Raw genomic sequence first — 15,277 nt, forward strand, 5'->3', positions numbered from 1 at the left:
TGCTCACTAATGTGGTGGTGCAGTTCGTTCAGTGCCTCCTTCCTGGTGTTATTGTTGGAGCTAGGGGGAATGTACACCGCAGCTATCATTACGGCACTGAATTCCCTCGGTAGGTAGAATGGCCGACACTTCACGATCATAAGCTCCACAAGCGGCAAGCAGAGTTTAGTAACCACCGCAGCGTCCCGACACCAAGCGTCATTGATGTAAACACAGAGCCCCCCCCTCGCGTTTTACCTCCTTTGATGAGGGCTCTGTCTGCCGGTAGCAAGTTAGCCGCTCGAGCTGAATGGCGTGGTCCGCTACGTTGTTGTTAAGCCAAGTTTCCGTGAACACAAAAACACAACAGTCTCTCACACTCCTCTGGGTATTCCTCAGGAGCCGTATGTGGTCCAGTTTGTTGTCCAGGGAGCGAACGTTAGCCAGCACGATGGTGGGGATCGCCGGCTTATGTGGGCTAGCTGCTAACCTCGCTCGTATGCCTCCGCGCTTCCCCCTCTTCTGTTTCCTCTCACGCCGCTTGTGGCGCCTCCACTCTGGGCGAGGTGTAGGGGTGGGGGTCGATGATAGTCTGGGCCTCCGTAGCAGACCATAGCTCCATAGCGTTTCCGTGACCGCTGGGTGTAGATTGGAGATAAATGACGAGTTCCTGAGTAGAAACTCACGGCTGTATGTATGCCTCAGATGGTGTGAGACACGACCCAGTGAAGTTGACGACGAAGACAAACAAAAACAAGGAAAAACTCCTGTGGTCTCGGGAGAGAGAGAAGCCGCAGCGTATGCACGCGCCGCCATCAGGGCTGCAAGTCCCTGTTGGTAAATGATATAATAATTGATCAACATATTGATTTATTCTGCCTTACAGAAACCTGGTTACAGCAGGATGAATATGTTAGTTTAAATGAGTCAACACCCCCGAGTCACACTAACTGTCAGAATGCTCGTAGCACGGGCCGGGGCGGAGGATTAGCAGCAATCTTCCATTCCAGCTTATTAATTAATCAAAAACCCAGACAGAGCTTTAATTCATTTGAAAGCTTGACTCTTAGTCTTGTCCATCCAAATTGGAAGTCCCAAAAACCAGTTTTATTTGTTATTATCTATCGTCCACCTGGTCGTTACTGTGAGTTTCTCTGTGAATTTTCAGACCTTTTGTCTGACTTAGTGCTTAACTCAGATAAGATAATTATAGTGGGCGATTTTAACATCCACACTGATGCTGAGAATGACAGCCTCAACACTGCATTTAATCTGTTATTAGACTCTATTGGCTTTGCTCAAAATGTAAATGAGTCCACCCACCACTTTAATCATATCTTAGATCTTGTTCTGACTTATGGTATGGAAATAGAGGACTTAACAGTATTCCCTGAAAACTCCCTTCTGTCTGATCTCTTAATAACATTTACATTTACTCTGATGGACTATCCAGCAGTGGGGAATAAGTTTCATTACACTAGAAGTCTTTCAGAAAGCGCTGTAACTAGGTTTAAGGATATGATTCCTTCTTTATGTTCTCTAATGCCATATACCAACACAGTGCAGAGTAGCTACCTAAACTCTGTAAGTGAGATAGAGTATCTCGTCAATAGTTTTACATCCTCATTGAAGACAACTTTGGATGCTGTAGCTCCTCTGAAAAAGAGAGCTTTAAATCAGAAGTGCCTGACTCCGTGGTATAACTCACAAACTCGTAGCTTAAAGCAGATAACCCGTACGTTGGAGAGGAAATGGCGTCTCACTAATTTAGAAGATCTTCACTTAGCCTGGAAAAAGAGTCTGTTGCTCTATAAAAAAGCCCTCTGTAAAGCTAGGACATCTTTCTACTCATCACTAATTGAAGAAAATAAGAACAACCCCAGATTTCTTTTCAGCACTGTAGCCAGGCTGACAAAGAGTCAGAGCTCTATTGAGCTGAGTATTCCATTAACTTTAACTAGTAATGACTTCATGACTTTCTTTGCTAACAAAATTTTAACTATTAGAGAAAAAATTATTCATAACCATCCCAAAGACGTATCGTTATCTTTGGCTGCTTTCAGTGATGCCGGTATTTGGTTAGACTCTTTCTCTCCAATTGTTCTGAGTTATTTTCATTAGTTACTTCATCCAAACCATCAACATGTTTATTAGACCCCATTCCTCCCAGGCTGCTCAAGGAAGCCCTACCATTATTTAATGCCTCGATCTTAAATATGATCAATCTATCTTTGTTAGTTGGCTATGTACCACAGGCTTTTAAGGTGGCAGTAATTAAACCATTACTTAAAAAGCCATCACTTGACCCAGCTATCTTAGCTAATTATAGGCCAATCTCCAACCTTCCTTTTCTCTCAAAAATTCTTGAAAGGGTAGTTGTAAAACAGCTAACTGATCATCTGCAGAGGAATGGTCTATTTGAAGAGTTTCAGTCAGGTTTTAGAATTCATCATAGTACAGAAACAGCATTAGTGAAGGATACAAATAATCTTCTTATGGCCTCGGACAGTGGACTCATCTCTGTGCTTGTTCTGTTAGACCTCAGTGCTGCTTTTGATACTGTTGACCATAAAATTTTATTACAGAGCATGCCATAGGTATTAAAGGCACTGCGCTGCGGTGGTTTGAATCATATTTGTCTAATAGATTACAATTTAATTATGGAGTTCCACAAGGTTCTGTGCTAGGACCAATTTTATTCACTTTATACATGCTTCCCTTAGGCAGTATTATTAGACGGTATTGCTTAAATTTTCATTGTTACGCAGATGATACCCAGCTTTATCTATCCATGAAGCCAGAGGACACACACCAATTAGCTAAACTGCAGGATTGTCTTACAGACATAAAGACATGGATGACCTCTAATTTCCTGCTTTTAAACTCAGATAAAACTGAAGTTATTGTACTTGGCCCCACAAATCTTAGAAACATGGTGTCTAACCAGATCCTTACTCTGGATGGCATTACCCTGACCTCTAGTAATACTGTGAGAAATCTTGGAGTCATTTTTGATCAGGATATGTCATTCAAAGCGCATATTAAACAAATATGTAGGACTGCTTTTTTGCATTTACGCAATATCTCTAAAATTAGAAAGGTCTTGTCTCAGAGTGATGCTGATAAGCTAATTCATGCATTTATTTCCTCTAGGCTGGACTATTGTAATTCATTATTATCAGGTTGTCCTAAAAGTTCCCTAAAAAGCCTTCAGTTAATTCAAAATGCTGCAGCTAGAGTACTAACGGGGACTAGAAGGAGAGAGCATATCTCACCCATATTGGCCTCTCTTCATTGGCTTCCTGTTAATTCTAGAATAGAATTTAAAATTCTTCTTCTTACTTATAAGGTTTTGAATAATCAGGTCCCATCTTATCTTAGGGACCTCGTAGTACCATATCACCCCAATAGAGCGCTTCGCTCTCAGACTGCAGGCTTACTTGTAGTTCCTAGGGTTTGTAAGAGTAGAATGGGAGGCAGAGCCTTCAGCTTTCAGGCTCCTCTCCTGTGGAACCAGCTCCCAATTCAGATCAGGGAGACAGACACCCTCTCTACTTTTAAGATTAGGCTTAAAACTTTCCTTTTTGCTAAAGCTTATAGTTAGGGCTGGATCAGGTGACCCTGAACCATCCCTTAGTTATGCTGCTATAGACGTAGACTGCTGGGGGGTTCCCATGATGCACTGTTTCTTTCTCTTTTTGCTCTGTATGCACCACTCTGCATTTAATCATTAGTGATCGATCTCTGCTCCCCTCCACAGCATGGTTTTTTCCTGGTTCTCTCCCTCAGCCCCAACCAGTCCCAGCAGAAGACTGCCCCTCCCTGACCCTGGTTCTGCTGGAGGTTTCTTCCTGTTAAAAGGGAGTTTTTCCTTCCCACTGTAGCCAAGTGCTTGCTCACAGGGGGTCGTTTTGACCGTTGGGGTTTTACATAATTATTGTATGGCCTTGCCTTACAATATAAAGCGCCTTGGGGCAACTGTTTGTTGTGATTTGGCGCTATATAAAAAAAAATTGATTGATTGATTGATAATATGCTGTGTTATCATGTTTGCAGAATCCTGGCTACTGTGGGAGCAGACTTTGATCTAAGAACGCTGAGGGCGGTGAGGGTCCTACGGCCTCTCAAGCTGGTTTCTGGAATCCCCAGTAAGTTTTTTTCATGGTACTCTTCATAAGGTGGAAAAGGTTTCAGCCCATTTCTTTCTCACTTTAGCAGATAGACTTTGTGGAAGTTCACCGTCTATAAATGTGACAAACCTGCATGTGAAAAATCACAGTCAACCACGGGTGTGATATACCATGTGGTTAGTGGACTTAATGTGTCAGACTTGTAATAAAAAAACAACGGTAGCATGTTTGTAGTACAACTTTAGCCCAACGTTAACATTTCTGGAAAAGTGTCCTGTTGATGTCATAGCACATGTACGTATGACACTTCCACAGGCTCCACGGAACTGCAAGGGAGTACACCGAACACTGCAGTAGGAAAAAAATTTTTTTTCAAACATCTTGAAGATATTGCCACAATTAAAATAAGGCTATGGTACACAAAACAATGCTACAGATGTCACAAGTTGTGATGGCAGGAGTGTCCACCAGAGCTGTTGCCATCACGACTGCAGACTACGTGTACCCTGCCAACCCAGAACTGCCACATCCAGCTTCTTCACCTTGTTCTTCAAGGAGAAGAAATCTTACACCTTTAATTTCAACTCATTTAAGAAGGGTACAAAGACCAAAGTGTTGCATTTATATTTTTGTTGAGTATATTTTGCAGCAAATGTTCTTCTGGTGGCGTCCTGCAATGTGCAAGTTAAAGTCTTCAAGCCTTTTGTGATCATGTTTATGCATGAAGGGAATTGGGGTGACATTAGCTGGTGAGGGGGGGCTGAGGTGGAAGGCAAAGCTCTCAACAAACCTTGGGTATAGATTGAAAGAATAACATCACTGCTCCAAAGTGGTGCTCCAGCCCCAACAAATGCTGCATTGGAGAAGCTGGAATATTTCATTATAACTGGCTTAATGATGGTTCTCCTGTCTGCTTTAGGTCTACAAGTGGTGTTGAAATCGATTATGAAAGCTATGGTACCTCTGCTGCAGATCGGCCTGCTGCTCTTCTTTGCTATCCTCATGTTTGCCATCATTGGCCTCGACTTCTACATGGGCAAATTCCATCGCACCTGCTTCAGGATAGACACAGGTAGTCGACCAGATGCACTGGGGATAAACCCGACAACATTCTGATCTGGTCTACGTTTTACTCATCTGTGATAACATCCTATATACAGTTACTCCATTTTTAGAAGTTACAAGTAATTGGACAAACTGTAATTGCAGTTCAACATATATTATGTTTAAGAAACTGCATTTTTTACAGCATGACAGAGAGAAGTTATGTTAACTGACTTTGTTTCTGTTCTGTTTTATCTGTGTGTTATACAGCTGTTTGTTCTGCTGTGTTCAGATATTTTAGTTTATTGATTAATCTATATTGTCTTTTCTTGTCTTTCTTGTCTTTTTTCTTTTTTGGTATTGGTTGTTATGAGTATATGTATGTGTATATATATGTGTACTGTATACTGTATACTGTACTGTATACTGTAGCAACTGGTGATAGGGGGTGGGCGCTTAAAAGCCTTTGCTTCAGTCTACACCCTTCCAGCTGCACACATCCAGGAAATTGTTTAAAACCGGGAAACTGTTTATGAGTTTTTGTTTGCTTTTGTTTTCTATTGTTTTGTTTTGTTTTGTGAGAGATTCCTCTGTTAAGTGTGTGTGTGTGTGTGTGTGTGTGTGTGTGTGTGTGTGTGTGTGTGTGTGTGTGTGTGTGTGTGTGTGTGTGTGCGTGCCGAATAAAAATTCAATTCAGTTCAATTCACAGGTGCGTGCACACAATGCACGCCGTGCCTTTTCTTTCTTCCTTTTATGTCTTACCACGTGTAACCTGATTGGTGCCTGCCTGTAGGTGTGCAGACAGACGACTTCCCCTGCGGCCTGGAGTCCCCGGCCAGGACCTGTGCTAACGGCAGTGTCTGTAAGGAGTATTGGACTGGACCCAACTTTGGAATCACCAACTTTGACAACATCCTGTTTGCCGTCCTGACTGTGTTTCAGTGCATCACAATGGAGGGATGGGTGGACATCCTCTACAATGTCAGTCTACTTCCACAAAACACCGCTGCCTCCTAATTATTCATATCAAATTTTAAATGATGTGTGGACCCGACATTTCGAGATCTCATTATTATCACACACAGATATTGTTTTCTTTAAGTGTTATAAATCTGCTCCTGGAGTACACTGTCAGCTGACTACTGATTGTTGTCTGTGTGCTGTGATGACTTTATGAAAGTTAGACACATTATGGTAAATAATTCGTTATGGCGGCTACTGGTCCCTGAGTGCACGAGCGGACTCACAGGTTCTCATGTGAGACCACACGTACACTCTGTTTGTTTAATATATGGATGTTGTTTTTTAACCATTTTGGAGTTGTTCTCGTAGGTTGTATTTGCTGTGTTGTCATTAATGGACACATCATTTTGTGTGTGTTTAGGCAAACGATGCTTCAGGGAACACTTGGAACTGGCTATACTTCATCCCCCTCATTATTATCGGATCCTTCTTCATGCTGAACCTGGTACTTGGTGTTCTGTCAGGGTGAGTTCAGGCTCTGAGGTTATTATGGGTACTGGAGTCTGGGTCGAACCAAGATCAGACCCAATGAGCCTCTCTCTCTCTCTCTCTCTCTCTCTCTCTCTCTCTCTCTCTCTCTCTCTCTCTGTGTGTGTGTGTGTGGGGGGGGGGTTTGTTGTGATTTTTCAGGGAATTTGCCAAGGAGAGAGAGCGGGTGGAAAAGAGACAAGAGTTCTTAAAGCTCCGCAGACAACAACAAATAGAAAGAGAGTTAACTGGCTATTTGGAGTGGATCTGCAAAGCAGGTCTGACATTGTTGAGTACACACACACACACACACACACACACACACACATACACATACACACAGCCTCTCTCCAATGACCAAGTGTGCCTTAAAATTGTAGATTTATGCCTGACACACACCATGAGTGTTTTGGGCACATTGCAGCAGAGACGCTTGACTGCTGCTCTGTGTGTGTGTGTGTGTGTGTGTGTGTGTGTGTGTGTGTGTGTGTGTGTGTGTGTGTGTGTGTGTGTGTGTGTGTGTGTGTGTGTGTGTGTGTGTGTGTGTGTGTGTGTGTGTGTGTGTGTGTATTTGCACAGGGCTGCATTTGTGTTATGTCACATCTCAGTGTTTCCACGCCATTTGTCTTTGTGGCTTTCTGCCACACTCTGTCTTCTGCAACCATTTTTTGCAAGTGTTTTTTTTGACAGGGTGCAAACAACATGTACTTTTGGGTGCATGTGTGTGTATGAGTGTATGTGATTTTATTTTATTGTCTTACATTCCACGATGGGCCAGTGGGCCATATGTAAATATGTGCAGGGAGTCACTCATTCACTGTCAGTCAGACATTTCAGTTGAGTGAGATCACTTCAGTTGTACTGGCCCAGTTGTCATCAAACTTGGTTTAAGCATAACACATAGTGACCCAAGATGTCTAATGGTTTTGGGGGCAGAAGGTCAAAGGTCAAGGTCTCAGGTGCATACCTTATAAAAATGTTGTGAGCATAATAACTCGTTATTTAAGTGTCTGATTGTCACCAATTGGTATGCGTTAAGCTTGATGACCTCATGACCAGAGGTGCGATGAAGTCACTGTCAAGTCATTCTCAAGTCATCAATCTACAAGTACCAAGTCAAGTCTCAAGTCAGCTTAGAAACAATTGGTGGTAATTATGTATGGCATCAGATCAGTGACAAAACCCCACTCGCATAAAAATGCATTCAAGCGTAGATATTAACTGCGTGCGCGCAAATAATCACTCCGCATGTGTAAATTATCACCCGTCTCCTTCAAGGAGGTGGTGGCGTCATGGTTTGCATGTGATTTAAGAGGTTTTAATTTGTCATCTCATGGTTAATAATCACTTTATTCCCTTTGATCGGTTTGGGTGTACAGAGGCAGTCTGCAGACGAGTGTCAAGAGGTGAATTTTAGGACTTTCTGTAATTTGTTATGAAATAATGCTGAATTTATGTGGAAATGATTGTTGTACAGAAGCTTCAAAGATCTGTCGCTGAGACAGATGATGACTGGAGTGAAGTTTTAAGCAGAAATGATGTGATAATCACTTAACGCCGTTGTCTCCAACTGACTTCTGCGTCAGAGAGGAAGGCTGTCAATCAAACCTCACTCTCCAAAGATGGCCAATCACAGCAGAACCAGTGCAGACCTGGTTCCCGCCCCCATTGTGCCATAAGTTTTAAGCAAATGAGCAGGAATTCTCTGCGTGCGAGCAAAAATCAACTTCACGGGAGCCAAAATCACGTTTGAGCACTGGTCCTTGCATGCAGCACCTTTGCATAATTTGCGTGTGCAGAGTAATCATTTGCGCGCGCAGTTAATATCTACGCATGAGTGCATTTTTTACATGAGTGGGGTTAGTCACTGATCTGACACCATAATAATGACTTGAGAGTTGATGTGGGACTTGCTGATTCATGGCTTGAGAGTGACTTGATGGTGACTTTGTCCCACCTCTGCTCATGAGGCCTAGTGGCTCTGGGATCAAAGGTCAAGGTCACTGGAGTGTAAAAAGTAAGTCCCTTCGGCTGCTCCCTTGTTTGCACTCGGGGTGTCCACAGCAAATCCGAGGTGGATCAAGTTTCACGCTGGATGCCCTTCCTGATGCAACTCCACATTACACGGAGAAATGTGTACTTTGTAAAAAAATACAACCCCTGGCAAAAATTATGGAATCACCAGCCTCGGAGGATGATCATTCAGTTGTTTAATTTTGTAGAAAAAAAGTGTTAGTGTTTCTTAAAGCCAGAAAGTTGCCATTTGAAATGACTTTAGTTTTGTGTCATGTCTGTGATCTGCTTTTTTTCTACAAAATTAAACAACTGAAAGAACATCCTCTGAGGCCGGTGATTCCATAATTATTGCCAGGGGCTGTATTATGAGTGCAATAACTTATTTCCTTCTTGCCTGATTATCTCCAAACTCGGTATGTGTGTTAGGGATGGTGACCTCAAGAAGCCAGTTGATTTTGGGGTCAAAAGATCAAAGTGCATAATCACTTTATTATTCTTTGTAAAAGGCTTCTTCAGAAACGTGTCACTTGTCAATGGTGAGCTCATCAGTTTATGTCCATGACACTGGGTTAGTGCAGACTATGTGCCCATTTTTTTGTTATTTGTTTGTTTTGGCTCACTATCATCGTTTATTCAGTTTTATATATATATATATCCATCCATCCATTTTCTTCCGCTTTATCCGGAGTCGGGTTGCGGGGGCAGCAGCTCAAGCAAAGCCGCCCAGACCTTCCGATCCACACACACCTCCTCCAGCTCCTCCGGGGGAACCTCAAGGCGTTCCCAAGCCAGCCGAGAGATGTAGTCCCTCCAGCGTGTCCTGGGTCTTCCCTGGGGCCTCCTCCCAGTGGGACGTGCCCGGAACACCTCTTCAGCGAGGCATCCAGGGGGCATCTGCAAAAGATGCCCGAGCCACCTCAACTGACTCCTTTGGATGTGGAGGAGCAGCGGCTCGACTCCGAGCTCCTCCCGAGTGACCGAGCTCCTCACCCTATCTCTAAGGGAGTGCCCAGCCACCCTGCGGAGGAAACTCATCTCGGCCGCTTGTACTCGCGATATCGTTTTTTCGGTCATGAGCCAAATCTCATGACCATAGGTGAGGATTGGAACGTAGATCGATCGGTAAATCGAGAGCTTTGCCCCCCTACTCAGCTCTCTCTTCACCACAACAGTCCGATACAGCGACCGCATCACTGCAGACGCTGCACCGATCCGTCTATCGATCTCACTCTCCATCTGTCCCTCACTCGTGAACAAGACCCCGAGATACTTAAACTCCTCCACTTGAGGCAAGGACACTCCACCGACCTGAAGAGGGCAAAGCACCTTTTTTCCGGTTGAGAACCATGGCCTCGGATTTGGAGGTGCTGATTTTCATCCCGGACGCTTCACACTTGGCTGCAAACCGCCCCAGTGCACGCTGAAGGTCCTGATTTGACGAAGCCAACAGAACCACATCGTCCGCAAACAGCAGAGATGAGATTCTGTGGTTCCCAAACCAGACCCCCTCTACACCCTGGCTGCGCCTAGAAATTCTGTCCATAAAAATAATGAACAGAACCGGTGACAAAAGGCAGCCCTGGCGGAGGCCAACGTGCACTGGAAACAGGTTTGACTTACTACCGGCAATGCGAACCAAGCTCCTGCTGCGGTCGTACAGGGACCGGATAGCCCTTAGCAAAGGACCCCGGACCCTGTACTCCCGGAGCACTCCCCACAGGGTGTCCCGAGGGACACAGTCGAATGCCTTCTCCAGATCCACAAAACACATGTGGACTGGTTGGGCAAACTCCCATGAACCCTCGAGCACCCGATGGAGCGTGTAGAGCTGGTCCAGTGTGCCGCGACCAGGATGAAAACCACACTGCTCCTCCTGAATCCGAGGTTCGACCATCGGTCGAATTCTCCTCTCCAGTACTCTGGAATAGACCTTACCGGGGAGGCTAAGGAGTGTGATCCCCCTATAGTTGGAACACACCCTCCGGTCCCCCTTCTTAAACAGAGTGACCACCACCCCGGTCTGCCAATCCAGAGGCACTGTCCCCGATCGCCACGCGATGTTGCAGAGGCGTGTCAGCCAAGACAGCCCCACAACATCCAGAGACTTAAGGTACTCAGGACAGATTTCATCCACCCCCTATATATATATATATATATATATATATATATACTCACAAAGCTCTATGTGAGTTTAGCTTGGAAAAGTGGAGAGCAGAATGTGACTTTCTTATGACCAAATAGCAGTCACATGACTATTTACAATTGCTGACATGTTCTTTTTTTTAATGTATGAATATTTTTCAAATCTGTGCTTTCTTCCCCAGTCATAGAAATGTAAGTAAAAGCTGTTACAGAAATGATTTAATGTTGCTGGCATGATGTCTCAGTGCATATCGATCACCTGTTTTCTGAATGTGAGGCACCAGGTCTATTCTCTATAGGCTCTGGAGAACAGACCTGGTCCCAGACACCTGTCTGAGATGCTTCTCCCATGCAGTCAGCGTACAAGGTGTAATCTCTTAGGGCCCTGTCACACATAGTGCAAATTTGGTTGAAGTGTACATGAAGCAGGAATTGTTTGCAAAACGTGTAAATTTGTAGCTGTCTCTAACGCCTCGTACACCTGTTGCTACAATTATTTGCACACACCAGCAGCTGAAAGACAGAGTGTGCACTGTGCGAGCCCATCGAACCCGCTCTCGGCAGGTGTCGGCAAAATTCCAGCTGACACACACGAACATCTAACACTGCTCATTTGGCACTTAGAAAATGTGTGGCCATTCACACTATCATCACAAAAACAGTCAGCAGACAATCACTGTTGAGTTGGATGTGAAATTTGTCTAACTGTCCCCACAAATGTGGAGTTGTCAAGTGCACGTGTGATGTGCCAGAGTGTCGGCTCCCCCCACAACACGTGTTTGTGTGTCGGGCACTCCCCTGCCCCCCCAACACGTTCATGCATGTGGTTTACGTGCCCTCCTGCAAGCGAGGCGCCTCTCATCTGGTCACAGAGTGACACTTTGGTCTGTGCGCTGAACAGACGGGGGCCTGTCAGCTGTTGACAACTCTGGTCCTGAACATCAGAGCTGCAGAACACGCATCGTGTTTTGACGGACATGCGCGTGTGTGTGCTTGCTGTCCTCACATCGAAATACATAAAAACATATATCGCTTCGCCGTCGGGCTGGAGAGCGCGCACACTGACAGGCTGTTCCAGCTGGACCAGACCGCCAGTTCATGTTGACATGCAGCAGGTGATCTGAACGTCACATCTGTCTGACACGACAGTGAGCGGCGCACCGCAGGACCATATGACAGGCCAACAGTATGACAGATACGCCACTTTCAGTCACATATCAGCAGAAATACGCCGTACCAAACGCTGTTTGGTCAGTTATTATCATAGCGCTTTTTTCTTTTTTTAGAAAATACATTTATCTGCTTGTTGATTTGAACCATTTCACACTCTTGTGGTGATTGTAGTGCAGTGGTAAAGTTTCTGTCTGGTAATCAGGGCATGTGGGTTCAAATCCCGTGAGTGCCAGTTTATATATATATCTATATATATCCAGGGTTATTTAACAGTGGGGTTCTGTATTGCATCCTCTTTTATGTATTATTTATATCAACCCAGTGATATTCACTAATTATACAGCTGGTTTTTATTTTATTTTCCTCCACATCAGCAGCACGATGTGGTGCAGCTCATCACACAGTGGGAGCAGCTGCAGCAGCTCGCACTGTGTTCCTGCTCAAAAGACACCGTTGCATCCATGAACCGTTGCGTCGGGATTGTGCATGCCTGCCCGTCGGTGCGATGTTTCGTGGTGCACTAATTCACATTATGTTTGAAGGGACCCTTAACACGGTTGTCTAAGTGAAAATCAACACACGTGTTTCTTGCCTTAGTGTCTCTTCATGTGACAAAAACTAATAAAGTTAAGAGTAAAGAAAAGTATCTCACTTTGCGCCTGCTTACATGAAGGAAAATGTCATTTCATTCTATGTTGTGAATGACAGATTTATTAAATCTGTTTTTTGTGTTGCAGAGGAGGTGATGCTTGCTGAGGAGGACAAGAATGCCGAGAAGTCCTTTGATGGAGTTTGGTACAAAAGGAAACACAACTCAGGTGAGGCCCATCATCTGAAATTGGCTGGGAAAACATAAACCCGTCAGTGTGGATGAGATTAGTTTGATGACAGTTGGCACCGACACAAATCAGGTCTGGGAACATGCACCACCCTATGTTGCCACATCCGCTGCACCATGGAACCACCGTGAGGCCCTAAATGACAGCTACCCAGGCAGACAATCTTTCCATCCCCAAGTCTCAAAAGTAACCATCTACTGCACATAGTTGAAATGTGGGTGTGTCTTTGGCCTTCTGCAGCCACTGGGGATCATATACAAAGAAATGCAGCACATGGCCAAATGTCATAACTGACATTCCCTCAAAATGCCAGTGATACTCCTCATTTTACTCTTCGTAAGTAACTGTTCATTCAACACAAAGTCATTCTACAGGTACCAAGGATCCTCCAAAGAGACCCAGTACCAAAGAGTTGTAGTCATTGCTATTAGATCACTGGTTGGTGTCCAAGTCTCTCAACCATACAGTAAGACAGGGAGCAGCAGGACGTGAAAAACTCACACCTTCATTGTCCTGCAAAGAGATATATACGTATGTATGTATGTCAAATTCACATCTGTAAGTTGGGCTTGTCAGGAGAAGTTTCGTCCAGTCATTCCAGCAAACTTTCACATCTTAAAAGAACCATAAAACCATAAAACTGTCAAAATCAAACTTTTTATGCCTTAATACTGGGAGGTCAAAAAAAGAAGCCCTTTTTTTGTTTTGTTTACTGAATTTTGGGTTTCGAGTAGGAAATGTACCAGAAGCCCTGAAATGCTTACATTGCCCACTAGATGTTGGCAAAAGGTGCTCAAATGTGCAGCAAGGTCTCAGCTGTTTATTCATTTGAGGAGTTGTGGTGAAAAGAAAATGGACTGACGGCTGTAAGCTGTAAGTTTATGGTTGTGTCTCTGACCTTATGGGCAACTTATGTTTATATGATATACAGCATAATTTGAGTCTGTATTTTGTTTTAGTATTGAAAAGCATCAAGAAGAATAAGAATGACCTGATCTGTGCAGAGGAGGGTGAGGACCATTTCACCGACATCACGTCTGTTGGTGAGAACGAGCAAAAAGACAAAATGTACCATTTTACAACACGCCTACGTGATAAATCGCTAAAACAAAATGTACAATTACTCACATGTTAATGCTGTAGCTTTCATTGTGGTAGATTAGTCCAAAGATTTAAAGAAACACTTTCAGAAAATACTGTTTGAATTTGGACCTCATTGGTGAGGCATCCCAAAAGTATCTACAGTATCAAGTATCAGAACTTTAAAAACTAAAAATCAATATATTCGATTCTGTTAAAAATCATTAACGTGTTGTAAAGCACATTGTGTTTTCTGTCAGTATTATATGTGTTATTTGTTTGTCATCACACTGAAGAGAAACGTTTCCCCGCTTTGAACCACCGTCGGTTCTCGAGTTGATAAGCCTACATACGTTTCAGACTTGGCAACTTTATTGCCGTTCTATGTGTTTTGCCCAACTGCACCCCCAGGGTCACCGTTCGCCAGAGCCAGCGTGAAGAGCAAGAATGAGAACTCGTCATACTTCAGGAGGAAAGAGAGGAGGATCCGGTTCACCATCCGCCATCTGGTCAAGTCTCAGAGCTTTTATTGGACGGTGTTGTGTCTGGTCGGTCTCAACACTTTGTGTGTGGCCATCGTGCATTATGAGCAGCCGGAGTGGCTCACTTATGCACTATGTGAGTACCAAAAGTGAACAGGAACTACACGGGGACGGATTGGAACTCTATGCTGTCAGACTTCTTGAAATTTCAAGGCTCATTTTTACCCATTGACCAAGTTCTACATCCAAAATAAAATAGTTTATACTCCAGAATTTGTTCAGAATTTTCTGAAACTTACTTCACTGATTTTGAGGAATCGGTACAACACTAACAGACACAGAAGCACACATAGTCTCCATGGCAATGTAAGTTCTGCTGAAGATGTTTTGTCGGTGATGATTTTACTGGCATCAGTGTTCATAAACATCTCCAGTGTGTTCAGACTGTCCCATTGTTGTTTTTTTTTCTTCGTTTGGTCACTAAATCCACTGTCGCTGTTGGTTTTTGCAAATACATTACAGCTGCACGTTTCGTGTCATCACGCCGATCTGGTACCATGATAGGAAAGATATAAACGTGCAGGAAAGTAGGTCAAAGTCGTTTGGACATGTGACGAGAAGAGACAAAATATGCTGCTACAAGATTATTGAATGAAGATAGAAGTGGAAAGGAAAGAGGGAGGGGCCGAAGTGAATTTGAATTGATTGCGGCTGAGTGCAGCGGAGATGCAGAGCCGTGCTTTGAAACCAGTCTGAGTGCATGCAGGAGTCTTGGGGCTTTATCTTGATGATCTATATCTATGTCTGTATTAGCTGCTTTTGTTGGCGAGGAAAGGCTGACTGACCTTGACTTCATGGACGACGCTGTGATCTTTGCGGAATCAATGGGCACTCCAGCTGC

At 44.0% G+C, this 15,277-nt stretch overlaps 1 protein-coding gene across 1 annotated transcript in view; it reads left to right on the forward strand.

The window, feature by feature from the left end:
* LOC117511260 (voltage-dependent N-type calcium channel subunit alpha-1B-like) overlaps nucleotides 1-15,277 on the forward strand; it is a 188,678-nt gene that overhangs the window by 65,634 nt on the left and 107,767 nt on the right. The window contains 8 exon segments of the mRNA XM_034171267.1: nucleotides 4,036-4,127; nucleotides 5,029-5,181; nucleotides 5,947-6,134; nucleotides 6,538-6,641; nucleotides 6,807-6,922; nucleotides 12,713-12,793; nucleotides 13,774-13,857; nucleotides 14,297-14,512. Coding sequence (XP_034027158.1) covers nucleotides 4,036-4,127; nucleotides 5,029-5,181; nucleotides 5,947-6,134; nucleotides 6,538-6,641; nucleotides 6,807-6,922; nucleotides 12,713-12,793; nucleotides 13,774-13,857; nucleotides 14,297-14,512 — 1,034 coding nt within the window.

Source organism: Thalassophryne amazonica, chromosome 5 (assembly GCF_902500255.1).
Source record: "Thalassophryne amazonica chromosome 5, fThaAma1.1, whole genome shotgun sequence".
NCBI classification, from domain to species: Eukaryota; Metazoa; Chordata; class Actinopteri; order Batrachoidiformes; family Batrachoididae; genus Thalassophryne; species Thalassophryne amazonica.